This window comes from Megachile rotundata, chromosome 15, assembly GCF_050947335.1.
Source record: "Megachile rotundata isolate GNS110a chromosome 15, iyMegRotu1, whole genome shotgun sequence".
In the NCBI taxonomy this organism is placed as follows: domain Eukaryota; kingdom Metazoa; phylum Arthropoda; class Insecta; order Hymenoptera; family Megachilidae; genus Megachile; species Megachile rotundata.
This window is the reverse complement of record NC_134997.1, coordinates 2,483,930-2,503,490: the sequence shown is the minus strand read 5'-3', so window position 1 is coordinate 2,503,490 and position 19,561 is coordinate 2,483,930. Positions and strand designations below refer to the sequence as shown.

The following is a 19,561-nucleotide window of genomic DNA, read 5'->3' as shown; positions in this document are numbered from 1 at the left end:
TATTCATTATTTATTATTTATTATTTATTATTTATTTTCAATTTGTGGTAATATTAAGGATACATAAAACCAAATAATATTTTTATCGTATTTTATAAAATTTTCGAGTTTTTATAGGTAAATGGTAATTTTTTATTTTTCACGATGTTCCGATCGTGCGACGGGACACGGTACACTGCGTATCAAAAGTTTGGACACACCCTATTCGTTTCAAAAACATACCTCCTAATGAATCTGGTTTATTTTTCTTATCGTATGTGTAGAAGATCCTGAAAAATTATGATTGCCATAAAACATATTCATATGCAACAGTAGAGGGATATATTTTTGCCTCTTAAAGGCGAAAAACGACCGTATCAAAAGTTTAGACGCACTTAATAAAAATTTATTATTATAACAAAAAAAAAGCAAATATGTATAATTAATATACATGTAGTTGGGTCAGTTCTATTTCGTATATTCGTAATTAAATTTTGCATGGTTTTGAGCTTGATTCTCGCTCATGCCGCTATAATGCCATTTTTCAGTTCTGCAACTGTATTGTACTGACGACAATCACTGTATACATCTTGAACAAGAATTCCCCATAAATTCTCTATTTAATTTAGATCTGGAAAACGAGATGACCAGTCCAAAACTTTTAAATTCAGATCTACAATCCACTATTTTGTACTTGCATATGCTATAATATTATCTTGTTAAAAGGCAAATTTAACGGTTGGAAAGCACCAAATATACGATAGCAAATTGTTCCTAAGTATTGTTTGATATGCTACGTTATTCATGTTTTGTGGAACAAATGCAATTTCTGTGGTGTCAAAAGCACTAAAACCAGCCCATATTATATGTATATGAATCGATCCTCAAATTTCGTTTGGAAAAATACTGCGGTTACTTACTTAAGCGACTCATTTTTAACCGACTCCGAAAAAGGAGGAGGTTACTCAATTCGATCAGTACATTTTTTTTTCTATGTACACTACCGCTCAAAAGTATGTGGACACTTACATTTTCTTGAATTTTGGATACATATTATATATTTTTATTGTTAAACAAAATCGTTCATAATTTCTAGTATTAATATGAATGTAATGTATTGTAATAATACTAAATTATCAATTTATTTATTCAACTTTCTGAAATAAATATATGTGTTATTTTGCGTTGCGCGCTTAGAGCTTGTTGGTCTTTTCTCTGGCAGTTTGCAATGACTGCATCGCGTAAGTGAGGTCTCTTGCCTTCTCAACAGTAACGTAAACATTTGTAAACATGATTACATAGCCAGGATGCCACGACACAAAAATGCGCTAATTACATCACGCGGTGAATATGTTAACGAAAGGAAAATATAAACATATTTCATCACTATCGGTAAGATATTTAACAAATTATTATTACAATATGTCGTCTAACACTGGAGGAAGCGGAATACATACAAGATAAACAAATAATTCAAAGATATCACAACTTTTTTCGGGCATTTAAAAGAATTGAAGAAGTGTCCATATACTTTTGAGCGGTAGTGTATGTTCACCGATTACGCCTAGCTGGGTGGACCGATCGGAACGAAACCTTTTGTATCTGGTAGGTTCTGACTCCCCATTGGTACCATTATCAAAAAATTTTTCATTTTTTAATTGCAAAGTATTGTCATTGCAAAAAACCGGCAACTTTTGAAATAAACTCTTCTCGATTTTAGTGCGCCTTTAATATCTTATCACGGACATGATTCTGAACAATTTTGTTCATATAAAAATTTCGCGGAAAGCTTTAGTTTTCGAGATATTAGCGAAAAATTGTTGAAAAGTTTTGAAATCAACTTTGGACGATTTTAATGTCCTTTTAATATGTTATCAGGGGCACGATTCTGAACTACTTTTTCCTTATCCACAATTAAGGGGAAGCTTTAGTTTTCGAGTTATTAGCGAAAAACTATTTATACTAATATATTGAATTCTACGTATGCCTCTGTGTCTCTGGTGGTGTATGAGTCAACATGCAGTCGCCGATTTTCTACTGTTCCTACAAACACGTCTTGTCGGCCGATAAAAAGCGTGAAATAAAATAATTTTAAGAAAAAAAATACGCCGACTTCGAAATGCACTAAAAAGTATAAAATAATTTCTATTTCGTAATGAAGTAATTTCTATTTCATTCAATCATACAATTACGTAACAGATATGAATGAAATCTATTTACTCGTTAGGTAGTATATTAAATACATTTCAACTTTTTCGGAGGCGGCGCATAATTAAGAATACCTCAGTAAACGTTGCTGCCAATAACCAGTTGATTGTGGTATGACGTATTGGAAATTAATAAATCCTGAGAAGGAATACGAACCATTATAGATTCATCTGGTAATATACGTAAATGTAACGACTACATCTTCATTCCGCAACGTTTCTGATATAAATGAAATTGAATTGACTTCGTTCGCATGTGGAAGCCATGGATCTAAGAACCTATAAACGGAGCCTACGACGCGGGAATTACCAAATTTGCGGCAGATGGGCTCTATCTCTATAGTATATGCAGCGATCGAGTCTTTCCGTCGCATACTCTATGAATCTAGCCCTTTGCGGTCTACCGCCGCATATATGCGTTCTGCGTAAATCATCAAATTGGCCGAAGAACTCATATATGCGTTTGGCAAAAACAGTTGATTGAGCCGAGAAACGCATATATGTGTCCCACGTAAATGCGTGGCTATGGCCGACAAACTTAACTATGCGTTCCGCGAAAATTAAAACATGTACGTTCCGTACATGTGTGCATGCACGCAAATCTGTGCATGTACATATAATATGTCCAGAATTTGACTTGGAATGCTATGAATGAAAACCGCGTTTAAGCAGAAATATGCGCTGGCAATTTTTAATGACTATCGCGGCAGGAGCTCGGCCCCACGGTACGGTTCACTTTGAACCGTCCCGTCCGCAAAGGGCTAGATAGACTCTGATAGACCATAGTTACATTCTATACGCACTAACACCTACTTCGCGGCGTGCTGTCGAGTTATATGTATAGAAAAAAAATAGCTGTACAAGCTTTGCCTATGTTCGGCTGTCCAAAGGATGACATGTTCAAGAAAATCTTTTAATTTTGCGCCGCCTCCGAAAAGGTTGAAATGTATTTAATATACTACCTAACGAGTAAATAGGTTTCATTCATATCTGTTACGTAATTGTATGATTGAATGAAATAGAAATTACTTCATTAGGAAATAGAAATTATTTTATACTTTTTAGTGCATTTCGAAGTCGGTGTATTATTTTTCCGAAAATTATTTTATTTAACGCTTTTTAGTGGAATGGGGATAATTGTATAGGATACTGTGAGACAGTTCTGCCCGTGCTTTTTTTTTGTCTGCGTAAATGCCATGAGCATAATTAAGTAAAAGACAACATGGATATTCGTTTTTCAATTTTTTTTGCAACAATAATCCTTTGCAACTAAAAAATGAAAAAATTTTTGGTAATGGTACTAATGGGGAGTCAGACTCTACAAGATGCGAAAGGCTTTGTTCCGATCGGACCACCCACTTAGGAAAAAACCGGCGAACATGCATAGAAAAAAAATAAGGGACTCTCTTTCAGGGACAAGTACAAACTAATTACATCATGATTGAGGGTGCTTCATTCATTTGTTCTTTGTTAACTTTCTTTGCAAAAATTTACTGCGCATGTGTATCTCTTACGGTTTAGGACTGCGCAAGGGTCAAAGTATCCGTAAAATAATAGCAGATCCTGCGCAACAAATTTCCTAACAAATCAAATTGATGCAGTTTCAGAACGATACGGAGACTGTACCAAGCAATGGGAATAATACACCAACGTCAACATGAACTCATCTTCCTGTATAAGTCGCGTGTCAGAGCAGTAAAGCTTAGTTAGTGTTTTGGTACAGTGCATTGTAATTGCCCTTTCTTGTCTTTCCCGTGCATAGCACGGGGCGTTCCACTAATATTAATAACAATAGTTTTCCGCTAATATCACGGAAACTAAAGTTTTCCGTCAATTATGCATAAGGAAAAACTCGTTCAGAATCATGCCACTAATAACGTATTAGAAGGACATTAAAATCGTTCGAAGTTGATTTCAAAAGTTAATAACAATTTTTCGCTAATATCTCGAAAACTAAACCTTTCCGCGAAATTTGTATATGAACAAAATTGTTCGGAATCATGTCCGTGATAAGATATTAAAAGCACACTAAAATCGAGAAAAGTTTATTTCAAAAGTTGCCGGTTATTTTGCAATAACAATACTTTGCAATTAAAAAATGAAAAATTTTTTGATAATGGTACCAATGGGGAGTCAGATGCAAAACCAGATGCAAAAGGTTTCGTTCCGATCGGTCCATCCAGCTAGGCGTAATCGGCGGGCACACAGAAAAAAAAAAAAAATATACTGATCGAATTGAGTAACCTCCTCCTTTTTCGAAGTCGGTTAAAAATACTATATATTTTCTATAAGCCGATTCCGTGGGCGAACTAGTGTCCTCGAGAGAAGTATGTCCTCCAAAGGTCTCTAGACAAATGCCCTCTTCCCGTTCCGTGAGGTTTCCTAATCCGCGAAACTTGAGGCCCCAGGGTTGTTTTATGGCCCGGATGTCATAGCGTCAGGCCTTTACCCCGTGGTGGTCGTCGTAGGACGGCCATGTACCCGTCCCTGTTTTATTCAACACGAATTATTACACACAGCTTCGGTACAATAACGCCCTTAACTTTAAAACTTTAAAATCAGCCTGCAAAGTAGAACTGAATTTTAAGAGTTGGACAACAAATGCTCAAATCACAAAAAATTATAAACCGATAAATTAAAATGCGCCAAAGGAGTAGGAATTACTATCAGATACGACAATATAGCAAAAAGATTTCGACTCTCTAAAGTTTTATCTACTTTCTCCGTTGAAGCATACGCAATTTTCCAAGCACTCGTCCACGTAGAATGAATGAATTTCCAAAAATTCATAATCTACTCAAATTCCATACGTGTAATCAGTGCCATAGGAAACATCACATTGGACATTCCAGAAATATATACAAATTTTGTCAAAAGTAACAACCAGATGATTTTCATATGAGTTCCCACCCACCGAGGGATTACAGGTAATAAAGAAGGCAACATAGCAGCCAAAGAAGCAATATTTCTTCTATCCGTTGAAGTAGAGGGATTAGTCCCACACCGGGATCTTGTCATCGATCTCCTCCACATCGATATATAGGAGTGTAGCAGAATATGGACTACTTCCAAAAAAAACGCAGACGCACGATATGATGCAGAATTTTCATCAACCAATACCTACACATGGTATGTCCTGAAAGTAATGTCAGTAAGTCAATTAAAAATCATTTATTGAACTGCTCGTTACAAATGATTAAAAATCTTCAAAATAGGCTCCTTCTGCGTCTATACATCGACTCCAGCGAGTTTTCCAGCTCTCGAATGCATTGTTGTCGGCCTCCTCCAGAATTTCCTTCAATGCCGCCGTTCAAGCTCTTTTGATTCCGTTTACTGTCCCGAAAATCTTGCCTTTCATGGGTGTTTTGACTCGTGGAAACAAAAAAAAGTCGGGGGGAGCTATGACCGGGCTGTACGAGGGCTGGGGAATCGTTGGCACCCCTGCTTTAACCAAGTAGTCGGAGACGATAAAGGCGGTATGGGCCGGAGCGTAGTGAAACGTCCAGTTGTCTACTGATATGGTTCGTGACGATGTCATAAACTTGAGTTTTTGGAATATTTAGCATATCGGCCATTAAACGAACACTTAATCGTCGGTCTGAATTCAACAATTCCCTCATTCGTGTCACATTGTCGGCTGTGGTGGTCGTGGATGGCCGCCCGGCACGGTCCTCGTCATCGACCTCTTCCCGGCCTTTCAAAAAGGCCTTGTGCCACCGAAACACTTGCTGATCTGACAGGGCATCTTCTTTATAAGCTGACTTGATCATAGCAACCGTTTCCGTCGCGATCTTTCCAAGTTTCACGCAAAACTTGATCGCAATTCTTTGTTCTAACGAGGGCTGCATTTTGACTTGTACAGTGACACAAAACAATTTTCATGGATAGGCTCGTCCTCACTCTTCGGATGCTCGGAGCACCTTCAGCAGCGGAGATCTATTTAGCTGAGTTCCCGTACTACCAATTTTAACCAAAAAAATCGCTGTCCGACGTGAAGTCGCGTTACAATAAAGTCACTGACATTACTTTCAGGACATACCATGTATTGAATAAAATAATTTCTATTTCCTAATGAAGTAATTTCTATTTCATTCAATCATACAATTACGTAACAGATATGAATGAAACCTATTTACTCGTTAGGTATTATATTAAATACATTTCAACCTTTTCGGAGGCGGCGCAAAATTAAAAGATTATTTTGAATATGTTATTTAATTTTACGCAAAATTAAAAGATTATTTTGAATATGTTATTTAATTTTACGCAAAATTAAAAGATTATTTTGAATATGTTATTTAATTTTGCGCCGCCTCCGAAAAGGTTGAAATGTATTTAGTATAATACCTGACGAGTAAATAGGTTTCATTCATATCTGTTATGTAATTGTATGATTGAATGAAATAGAAATTACTTCATTAGGAAATAGAAATTATTTTATACTTTTTAGTGCATTTCGAAGTCGGCGTATTTTTTTTCTAAAAATTATTTTATTTCACGCTTTTTATCGGCCGGCAAGACGTGTTTGTAGAAACAGTAGAAAATCGGCGACTGCATGTTGACTCATACACCACCAGAGACACGGAGGCATACGTAGAATTCAATATATTAGTAACAATAGTTTTTCGCTAATAACTCGAAAACTAAAGCTTCCCCTTAATTGTGGATAAGGAAAAAGTTGTTCAGAATCGTGTCCCTGATAACATATTAAAAGGACATGAAAATCGTCCAAAGTTGATTTCAAAACTTTTCAACAATTTTTCGCTAATATCTCGAAAACTAAAGCTTTTCGCGAAATTTGTATATGAACAAAATTGTTCAGAATTATGTCCGTGATAAGATATTAAAGGCGCACTAAAATCGAGAAGAGTTTATTTCAAAAGTTGCCGGTTTTTTGCAATGACAATACTTTGCAATTAAAAAATGAAAAATTTTTTGATAATGGTACCAATGGGGAGTCAGAACCTACCAGATGCAAAAGGTTTCGTTCCGATCGGTGCATCCAGCTAGGCGTAATCGGCGGGCACACATAGAAAAAAAAAAATACTGATCGAATTGAGTAACCTCCTCCTTTTTCGAAGTCGGTTAAAAATATGACCAAGGAAGACAGAATCACCATGGCAAAACACCGAACAAGCTACTGCAGACCATTTATCAGTATTTACAAACCATCTATAAGTTCTGAACTGTTCAAGTTACAAAATTGTCGGATTTTGTTACTTGCAAATTTGTGTTAAAGTGTTATATTTCATTTGATTGTAATTGTTAATTTGAGCCAAACATATGACTTACTTTCGAGATACATTTCTTCCATATTAAAATAATTATTAACCGCACTTTTCTTGAATAATTTATATAGAATTATATAAATTATAAGAAGACGTGGTACGTTGCACTAGAAACATAGAAACATAGAAACGTAAAAACATGGAAACATAGAAAAAATGGTAAGTTATGCTACTTTTATGTTATAAAATCATGTCAATTTTTCATACTTTAGAATTTGTTATTTAATATGCAATAATCGTAAAACAAAAAAAGAGAATTTATGATGGCCTGACATATTACTGGTTACTATCACTGTGACTGTTTCTAAGCAGATTAAACTACTGACGTTTAATATAATAGTTTTGTTAAACTCGGTCGTACTTTTTTAATTAAAAATTCTTCTTACTAAACAACGATGCTTTAAATAAATATTAGTAGTAACTATACTGTTACAATATATTTTAGGTATATAATTTAAGAACAAAATTATGATTGTTATTTAAATCTAAACTGTTATTTTATTTTACTATCTTCTTGGGAGTACATCAATGTTACGTTCACAATTATGGTAACGTATATATATATACGTATATGTCTCTCGCATGTTTACATGTGTCAGATGGTATTCGAATTCTTACACAATATTTTGCAATATCCATTTACATGTATCATACGTTTTCACTTTGAAACTGTATCGCCTTGCTCGAATAAGTCACAACTGCTGTTACGGATAAAATGGAAATATGTACTACTGCTTGACTCGTTCTTAATAACAATATAGTACCTTGTCGTGCAACGAAAAGAAAGGTAAACGAGAACGTTCCAGATACAAGAAAGAAAGAACGTTTATATTACGCAGGAAACCTTTTTACTCGCATCGCATACTTTATTATTATTTCAAAAAAATTTGTTTCTTCCATTTTAAGTCGCGCACTAGTCATAAAAGATTTGAAATTACCTAATACCGTGTTTAAATAAAATAAATTCTAAAAGAATCAATGTCTACTCAAAATAAGAACGGTTCAGTTTTTACGCTTTGTTAGATTACACTTACATTCTAGAAAGGCTGATATGACCAAGAGAGAAAATCATTTTTAATAATTAATAAAAGAGCTAGCAAAACGATAAAATGGCGAGTCTGCAGTTTTCTTATTTTAAATTACAAAACTAGTTAGGATAATATTTTCAAACTATCTTGAATACCGATAATTGTGGTGTTAACTATTTATACATGTCTGTACTTTTACTAAATAAGGTGATACAAAAAATATTGATATTACCTACAAATAAATTCGCAAAAATTTGTTATTTTTTAAAGTGATTGCAGAAGTCCAATCCTTTGAAGTACCAAGTAATTACAAAAACTCGTTTTGTGGTATATCAAAAAAAGAATTATTGTATTGAAAGAAAACACTGACAGGAACGATTAACTTTTTACCGTTTACAATAAACGTGCTTATTTTTAAGTGAATAGGTTCAACCGTTTCCGAAATACTTTGCACACACAATGTAAAAATTTGGCTTCCAAAGCACTTTTGGCACCTAGCAGCTTACCGCACTCACTACAGCAAATTTGTTTGAAATTGTAAAAATTTTAAAAGGCATATTGATACCTATACCGCGATTGAAAATGCGAATATATATCAAGATGTTTATTAATAATGACAACAGGTACACACATTCTCGAAAAAGGGATCTTCAAAGGAAAGAACTTCGAGAAAATAATACATGCGGATAGTTTTATTTGGACAATATAAACTCACAATGTTAGAAATGTTCTGCATAAAAAATGGATATAACAAGAAAAAATATCAAATTTAATAGCTACGAGAACAGCTACATACTGAACTAGTAACAACCTATCATTAGCAAGCAAAACATGCAGACACTAATCACTGGATTGCTACACAAATGTATAATAGTAGTACTATAATGTAATATATAATAATTTATATTACTATAATGCGAATACTGTATTAATGCAACATAATTTTATAATAATTATGTATTATCATAAAAATTTTTTTCTCAGAAAGGATTACAGATAATGTCAGTACGATGTTAAAATAAGAACGTTGACAACTTAATTATTTCAAACAAATTATAATGTCCAAATAACAAGATAATAAATACAGATAAAAATATATAATTTTAATGTATAAATAAATTTCTTTTGTAATTTTGACTTATTCTTGAACGAGAGACTATTGTTGTTTCACTTATATTACAAATTCTGCCATGCCGTGAATAAACGTTTCGTGTATCCTAGTGTTAATTGTTGAAGGGTAAAAGAGTCTACAAAGTCTTGATCTTGTTGATTCGACTACATATCTGTTCGTATAGTTTCAACTTTCACCGAATAAACCAGGGCTGAATTCGCGGCCATCAAAGTACCGCGCCCAATGTCACGATGTGGCCTCTCGTAATCGAGCCCTGTATTACGTAGTTGGCTACACAAGAAACCGGTTCACTTTTGGCAAACCGGTTACGCGGAAAGAATTCGACCAAATGGACAATGGATCGCCTTGAGCGAAAACGTCGATCTCTTTTTTGTCAATTTTAATTAAGAAACGAGCATAAAACAGTTTCATCCTTATGTTTTTCATCTTTTCATTAACAATTTAACGATTTGTCCCATTACTGCCATGAAGGTAATATACGACTGACATCATAAATTAAATTATATCAAATAATTAGTAACGAAAAATATTGACAGAAATGAAGAAAATTATAATTATTATCAAAATTAAGCTATTAAATAAATATAAAACATTAAAATCCGACAAAAAAATTAAATTCTAGTGCTTCACTGCAGAAAATATTGTACATTTATCATACTTTTATTTTATTTTGCGTCGTATTAATTTAAAATGCGGCAAGAGACTTTATGCGTTAATTTTATTATTCGGTGTCATGCTTAGAATCATTACTTTTAGTACAACGGTTATGGTGTCAATAATGCCGTAAATAATAATAATTGAACATTTTTTAAATATTTCAGAATGTAAATTTTAAAGTGTAAACTTATATAAAAGATAAATGCATTAGCGTAACTAGATTGGAATTAGAATGGAATTAGTACCTTATGGAGTGAGCTTTCTTTCGCAAGATAAAATAAGTAGGACGTAAGATATCATATACAAAAAATGTATAATAGAACAAGTTTCCTAATTTGAAATTTGTTAATTACACAAATTTCTAAATTTCCATTGCCAAATCGCCAAATTCACAAATTTCTACATTTTTTTATCTTCAAATTATCGTGTCTAGTATAAAACAATGATGCTAATAGTAAAACCGTTAAAAAAATGTTTTTGTATTAATTGATTATCGAATGAATTATTCTAGCATCACAGTTTGTTCTTTCTACTTTGCGAAACTGTCCAATAAAGATATAAAATTTCTTATCTTATTGCATATTTAAATATACAAACTAGTAAAAATTCTATTCTTCGTTACTTATTCTTTATAGGTCGCTATTTCTGGAAGAAATAATTTTGTTCGCCTATTGAATCAAAGCTGGACATAACGTAGAAACATATTAAATACTTATTTTTATAAAAATTATTTACGAGCAGTAATGTTATGCAACATGTACGATTATTTTGATAAAAATTTCAACAGACACAATCGTCAATAGTTTGGTATTGTAAAATAAATGTGAAAGCAGACGGTCTCAATACCTCATTGTGAGCAATCAATCGGTGCTTGATAATCAAGTCACGTAAACAGTAGAAACAACTGCATATGATGTCGTGATTGGAGTGAGTCTTTCTTTTATGGATTAAAAGGTTACCAGGCGTTTCTATGCGCATAACAATGGAAACTAATACATCCTAAAATTCTCTCGCAATTTATTTGTAGACAGTTAAACAGTATTACACAAAGGACATTATCAAGCTTTCTACAGTGATATAAGAAATAGTAGCGCAATTCAAGTAACATGTAACATAAAGCAACACGTCAAATATAGTCCATTGTTTAAATAACTATTGTTATTCATTTATCATAAATGCACATTTTAAAAGACTTCAAACTGCTGTTTGATAAATTACTAATCATGTATTCAATTTCGGAAGACTGTATTATTCTAATTTTCCTTAATTATGCAATAATTTAAATTGAATTTTGGAATTTAAACGCTTTCCTCCTACAATACTAAACGCTTACTCCTCCTACAATTCTTTTGAATCGTGTTATTGCGAAATAGTAAAATTTTGAACCTGTCGTAATATTGTTTTGTTTTTTAAGGAATAATTTATAACTTCTAGAAAATATTATGAATTTATTAAATGGTGTAAATCTACTATTAAGAATGATTGTAACAATACATATTTGCCAATAAGTATCATATCATAGTAATGCATTTAGTATAATGATGGCTATCGATTAGTCTTAAATACCTGGTCACTAACGTTAAATTAAACATAGCTTACATTACTATTGCTAAGTTCACATAAAACGAATACATATCCGTAGACAACAAAGAGGAAATTTGACGACCTTGATGAGATTACAAAAATGACTCAGAAACCAAAGAAATCGTATCTGTTTTGGTGATACTTAAGAACAATTTGATAAACGATCTGTGTAAGATCAATAATTACTATATATTTAAGTAATGTATAATTTTCGCTCTGATGACATTGAAGCATAAATATTTTATAACTCGTTAATGAACAAGGTTCATTAACATATATATATATACGTATGTATATATATATATATATATATATATCCTTATATATATATATACGTAGGTAGAGTGCAAAGGAAAAACGTACAAATGGATAAAAGAAGACAGGAAAGAAGAAAATTCATATACATTTGTAACGACTTTAATCGATCACAAACAAGTCTGCTAAAAAAATAAATAAAAGATTCAGCCTGAGTCCGGAACATCGATTTTACGAAGGAAGTACATTTACAAATAGTGCGTTGGGGCAGCGTAGGTCAGGGCTGGTGCAGCAGCGTACTTGGCAAAAGTAGGAGGGTGAGCAGAGTAAGCGATAGGTGCAGCATGGGCAACAGCGACTGGAGCAGCATGGGCAACAGCGACTGGGGCAGCATGGGCAACGGCAACTGGGGCAGCAACTTTCGTGGTGTATACTGGAGCATGTGCTATGGGGGCGGCGTACTTCGCAACTGGAGCAGCAAGAACTGGCGCAGAAGCAGCGTAGGTCAGGGGTGCAGCAGGGGCAACAGCTTTCACGGCGACAGTGGCTGGTTCCTTGCGGACCACTGCATTGAATCCATTGACTGGATCAGCGGTGTAGTCAACTGTTCGTCTGGTTCCATCAGCCTCGATGAGAGAATAGCTACCCTGCACTACATCTCCATCACGGGACTCTTGCTGGCTCTTAGCATCACCAGTTAAGCTATCGTGTACATCGTAAGCGTAGCTGTATTGGGGATGAGGGTCGTAGTCGGCATCCACTGTTTTAGCTACCACCGTCTTAGCTACGGGAGCTGCGACTGCCACTGGTGCAGAGTACGCCAACGGTGCGGCATGAGTGTACGCTAATGGAGCTGCGGGGGCATAGGTTAGTGTACCCTGACGCAAAATTCCGGCATTGGCGGCGGCCACGAAGGCGATGAAGGCAATGAACTGTAATAACGAAAGTAATCATTAAAAATTCTTATAAACTCTATTAAGTGATACTTAGTAAAAACGAATTCTTAGTCATTCGTATTGGCTTAGCGATTTTGTATAAACCGAAAGTCAAAATACATCACCCACCTTGAACACCATTGTTGAAAAGATTAGGTTGATTTGAATCGACTGAGCGACTGATGATGTCCAACGTTTATTCGGACTGCTTTATATACCGGTGATCGAGCTCTTACCACCGATCTCCCCCACCAAATTGGTCGGGTTTTGCCAAGCTTTCAAAGTTCGGTAACAGATCGTATTGAATGTTATCGTACTTGAACTTGGCTCTTGCAAATACATATACGTTCACATCCTCATTCAAAATTTCTAGTATAAAGTTACATAGACTAACAGATAGTATGAACAATATTGCATACTGATTATCAAAGTAACTTGTTCAATAGTAGGCACTCATGTTACTAGCTTTTAACAGTATTTATTTTTTATCTCAATTTTCTTTACAAAATTAACAGTTACTACTAACTTCCTTGTTAAATAGAAATTGTGAATAATTAAAATAACATTTTTTAAATTATTTTATTAGCGCATAAAACGCACTCACTTTACGACTTATACTTCTTTGTTTCCATACTTAAATACAACTTACATACCAACAGTACAAAAATTATGACAAACACTTTATTTTGTCCATAAAGTAATTTTTATAGACAATAAAAATGTTTTATTAGAAATGTTGAAATGGTTTACAGATTATATACTGACAAATATGAAGCTTAATAGAAATTTCCGATTAATTTTTGTATTTAAAAAATACAATTAAACAAAACTTTTTAAAAAAAGTATTAAACGAATTCAAATTGATAGCGTTTCACGTAAATAAAAACGCTTAAATGCGTTTCTAATTTTCTAACATTGACTGACACACGTTATTTCTATATCATGTTTACAATGTTAATCAACTCTTTTTCCTAAATTATTTTGTTCGCCATGTAAAGTTTTACTTTTATGCAATCTTGATGATTTCGACGATTTCTTACCGAACATTCCACAAGTGTAAATTATTTAAATGCATAATATATTATTCAAATACATAAAATAATATGCTATAAAAACCTCGTATTTTGTCAAACGTAAATGAGTAGTAAATTTTATAATTATCGAAATTACTGACAACACTTTTTATTTTTCATGTTTGCAGTTTCTTTATTATTCGTTTCCAAAATATAAATTTACAATATTTTTTCCATTTTTTTTTTTATAATAAATATTTTTAATACAAGATATTCACAAATCTTCAAAAAAATGATACAGGAATCAGATGTATAATAAAAATAATAATTCCAACATCATCAAAAATCAAATTATGTACACATTGTCTCTATCACTAAAGCGTATTATACTTTGCAAACATGAAAAAAACAGTAGATAAATGAATAGTACAGAAAATGTGCAAAACAATATAGGTTTAATATTATTTTTATCAGAAAACTGATGAATTCAATTTTTTCATCAGAAAGAGCAAAAATTTTGAGATAAAGAATACGTAATATGTAATTTTTTTATAAAAGGTTTAAGTTAATGAATTTTTGTATAAAACGTAAATTCTGATTCTGAGGTCTAGATGTGTAAATAGTTAATCGGCCAATAGAAATTAAATTCCTTTTTCTGTCTACACTCTGATCATCACATGCATACAAATTTGTCTTACATTTTAATTCATGAATTTTTTCTACTACATTGGACACACCGACATTTCGTATCATTGTACGACGTTGATTGAAATTTAATTGTACCAGTTACAAATCGATTTTCTAAATTTCTCCAAATTCTGTGTGAAACACTGTATGATAAAAAGAATTTGTCAGTACAGGTACGTTGTGAAACTTTCGAGTCCGTGTATCCTGATCTACGTCGATCGTTGCGTCACATCTAACGTTACTGGCAAACTGAAGTGGAGCACTTTCATAATGAAACAAAAAAATAGGTGGGCCAGCCGAATCGCGAGGTCCGTCTCGATCGATTGATAGCCGCAGGCCATTGGAGAAATATACTGATCCAGATCCAAAATCAAGACTTATACCTTGCATGATGTCTGTCACTCACTTCGAATAAGTATCTCGCACAGTAATCGACAGAAAGGTTCAAGTGAAATCAATGTCAATTTGAATTCATGTCGTCCGTCCTTATAGTATAATAAATATTGAAATTAATTACTATTAGGTTGGTACAGAAGATTTGTCTTACATCTCAATAACATTTAACATTCGTTAAGTAAAACTTAAGTCATTGTTATCTTTAATATAGTTTCTTCTTATCTGTTATCTCAAATTCCATCTTTTTAGAATATTCTACATAACCGAAGTAAAGTTATTACAAATTTTTTACACAAAATATTGATATAATATCGCAATATTTCCTATCTTCATTACTTATAGATCAAACAAGAAACCATTGAATTATTTGAAAATTTTGTACATACCAAAGAGACTTTGGACATGACCAATTGTACTTTTGGACGGCAACAATATATTTCTTTCTCTAATATATCTTTAATTTTTTCCAACATCTTTTTACACGGTTATAATTACATTACAACTGTTCTCTGTAAATTTGATATACGTTATAATTAGTATACATATACATATATTTACATAAAATTATAATTTTTTTTAATAACAGTGAAATCGTAAAAACTTCCAACTGCTGTGTAAAATTCCAAATAAGTGTTTTAAGACATAGGAATAGAATCTTCCGCGGTTAATTTCTTTATGCTTGCTATAGAATTAAGGATAGAGAAATATTTGAACTCCAATGAAAATTTCGCTACATCACATTAATCGTACAAAAATCTGATCACTCTTACGTCATTAACTTCTTACATCATCGACGCTTAACCTCGTTCTTTTCTTATTTTTTTATACCGCGAAAAAAACCAGTTGATTCCGCCAATTATGGAAGAACTCAAGGTTGTTGAACAAAATTTTTTGCACTACTAACCTATAGGCCATCATGTGACAAATAACATTGATAACTGCGATTAACATTTCCGATCCTTTTTCTTAGATTTCTGGGAATAATGAGACACGGATGCTTGAAATTTGTAGATAAGCTAAAACTGAAATTTGTCAATTTTAACGCAAGACTTTTTCGATATTAATAAGTGATCATTCGTACCATTTTTTAAATCAGTATATACAAATTATTTATACCGATTTATACGTAATGTACACAAAATACTAGTTTTTAGAAAATTATTGTTAGATTTCATTTTAAGTATGTGAAAAATTGTTCTTCTAATTATTTCCAGATTTGAACTGAAATATTCAATAAAATTAAATGAACACTAACAAATGTAAAGGTCTTTAACACCTGCCATTTTTCTATATTTTATTAAAAACGAATAGTTAATAATTAAAATTAATTTTCCATAAAATATTGATGTTACAAATTTTAATTAAAACTTTTATTTCTAACTATTATGAAAAATTACACATAAACATCGGTTAAAAATTATTCCTTATCAATCTTTAATTTTCAAAAATTTGCAATTTAATTTTATTTAACACAAAGTTTATCAAAGTGCAGCTTTTACACCTTACAATTATTTCACTGTAAGAAGAAGATAATTTGTAAATTATTCGCTACGATCTCAATATGATACAATTTTTAATAAAAAATCAAACTGTGAATTACTACCTGAAATTGATATTTGATAATGTTATTTATAACATTTATATGTATATCAAAAATTTATGAAAGTTTCGATCGTAGTTTCAGTATTTGAACTATATTTTACTTCTTATAAATTAATTTATAACGTTTAAAAGGCAACATTAAATTAATGACAATTAAAGTTATGTACAGGTCTTCACCTTTGTTTCCTTATAAGACACTTTTATTTCCTTATAAGAGCATATCAATTAACCAAAAAAGAAGTTTACATCTCCCAACTATCAATAAGTAATTGTTACGTTTAGATACAGTATATTTAATATCTATTATTTTATATACTTCATAAATACATGCTTTGAAAAATGTATATAATATACTTGTTGAATACTTATTTAACTTCGAGTTTGAAGTAATGACATTATTAATATTGTTATACATTTCATTAGAATAATTAATTGTGTTAATTTTAAATAATGTAAGTATAAGAAAAAATGATAAAAAGTACGTGCGACTATAAACACGTAAGTGCATTACATATTTAATAGTTGTAAATTTCGTAAATATATAGGAACAAAAGAACTTAAGCTTTTGACTTGATAGTCTAACTATACATGATACAGAACATAATGTTTATGTATATGTCGCTAATAGTAATATATTATAATATTTATGCATTATATTTTTGTTGTTGTAAATAAAGAAACTCACAGATCTCATTCGTAAAATATATGCAAAAAGGAAGTTGGCATATTTTCCTTAATCAAAAACAGATCAGATTAAGTAACGTACAACAAGGACGTGGCCTAGTACATGGCGATGGTGTTCATGATGGTCCAACGACTATCGTCACTGATCGAATTGTTCGTATTGGGTGTGGTCCGATTTCTTGCTCAATTTTGTGCCACTTTGCAGCCACAAGTCGGGTGACCATCGAAGGTACCGTCACCCAGTTACGTCAGCGTACCCGTAGGTCCTGCTCACAACAGTATAAAAGCCGAAAACAACCCGTCTGTAGTATCATTCGCATTACAGACGTACAGATCGAGAGATCTTCCAATCAAGCAAGCAGTAATGGCCTTCAAGGTATAACGAACAATAACTCGTAGTTCATTTCAGTGGTACCTTCAACTTTGCTCCCTTAATTATTGAAACATATTTCACCAATAGTAATATATTGTATTGTTGATATACGCACTAATTTATAATGTAATAGTTCTTAAAGTAGTGTTTCTTCTCGTTATATGATTTTTGATTTGAAAGTAGAGCACGTGACCTAACTCAAAAATTTTCGTGAAACTTTCATCATCTACTTAAAAATTTTAGTAAAAAACACTTGATTTACAATGCTTTTCGCCTGGAATGCGTATATTTAACAATTATAGGTATTCAATTAATTATATTATATGTGTTTCTTTACAGTTTATCGCATTCACCGTGTTGGTAGCAGCCGCCAACGCCGGAATTTTACGGGAAGCTGCTCCGTTATCTTATGCTCCCGCTGCTCCCTTAACTTATGCGCACGCCGCTCCATTGGCTTACTCCGCGCCAGTCGCAGTAGCAGCGGCTCCCGTAGCTAAGGCGGTAGTGGCGGCTCCCGTGGCTAAAGCAGTAGATGCTGACTACGACCCCCATCCCCAATACAGCTATGCCTATGACGTACACGACAGTCTGACCGGTGATGCTAAGAGCCAGCAAGAAACCCGTGACGGAGACGTAGTTCAAGGCAGCTATTCTCTTCTCGAGGCTGACGGAACCAAACGCATCGTCGACTACACTGCTGACCCCGTTAATGGATTCAATGCCGTCGTTCGCAAAGAAGCTGCTGCTGCTCCCCTAGTCGCCGCTGCACCAGTAGCCAAAATCGCCGCTGCTCCAGTTGCCTATGCTGCCCCCGTTGCCAAGATCGCCACTGCCCCAGTTGCTTACGCTGCTCCAGTAGCTAAAATTGCCGCTGCTCCAGCTGTAACGTACGCTGCCCCCATCGCTAAATATGCCGCCGCTCCTGTTGCTTATGCTGCCCCAGCCACGGCCTACATCCACTGAATCGATCTGTTGTCTTTAGGAATAATGTTTCTCAAATAAATTACGGTTTTTTAGCAACTGCACAAAATAGTTATGTTACTGTTTTCTCAATTCATTTGAACTCTGTTACCTTCCATGTTTCTATCTCTTAACACGGCAAGACTTACACTGATAATCTTTCCGGTTATTAAAAAAAAAAAACAATATTCGTGGTTATTTATCTTTAAACTCATGTATGGATATACAATACCGCAAGAATTAAGTAAATAGTGCAAAAAATATTTTTACCTTTACCATAAACTAGTTTATGCTCAATTTTCATAAACTGATAAAGTAGCTTAAACAATGAATTCCTATTTAAATTACGGAGCATTTAAGTATTGATCAAGTACATATACGGAGAGAAACATTACAAATGCATGGTGCATGAGAAAAAACATGTAAGTAATGACAAAGTTTTTATGTCCACACTTTCAACTGCTCCTATTGCTTGTCAAGAAGGCTGAATTTCATTTACAATTCACGGACAGACTTCATGGTTCGAACACTTTCTCTGCCAGTGCCAATGTTGCCGGTTACACAACGTAACCACGCCTCGTACCTATTGGACTGTTTATGTGTAATGCATGTAATATGAGTCGTTGCGTTAATCGGGACAAACCAGATTTGTTCGAAGGTGCAAACCTTGATCTACTTATAGTCTCGTATACCTGACTTTTTTGGCACTCTTTTATTTTCTTATACATTACATTCATAGTTGGATATATAACAACCAAATTAAATTATTTGAGACGTTATA

At 33.2% G+C, this 19,561-nt stretch overlaps 2 protein-coding genes across 2 annotated transcripts; one reads left to right on the top strand and one right to left on the bottom strand.

Moving 5' to 3' along the window:
- Positions 1-12,276: 12,276 nt before the first annotated feature.
- CPR2 (cuticular protein 2) lies at positions 12,277-14,322 on the bottom strand. The gene is made up of 2 exons (XM_003703999.3): positions 13,195-14,322; positions 12,277-13,062 (listed from the first exon to the last, which is right to left on the bottom strand). The coding sequence occupies exons 1-2, from the start codon at positions 13,204-13,206 to the stop codon at positions 12,379-12,381; spliced, it is 696 nt and encodes a 231-aa protein (XP_003704047.1). The 5' UTR covers positions 13,207-14,322; the 3' UTR covers positions 12,277-12,378.
- A 3,141-nt stretch (positions 14,323-17,463) lies between these two features.
- CPR1 (cuticular protein 1) lies at positions 17,464-18,850 on the top strand. Its single transcript, XM_012286927.2, has 2 exons — positions 17,464-17,823; positions 18,160-18,850. Exons 1-2 carry the CDS (start codon positions 17,812-17,814, stop codon positions 18,781-18,783), a joined length of 636 nt encoding a protein of 211 aa, XP_012142317.1. The 5' UTR covers positions 17,464-17,811; the 3' UTR covers positions 18,784-18,850.
- Positions 18,851-19,561: the final 711 nt, after the last annotated feature.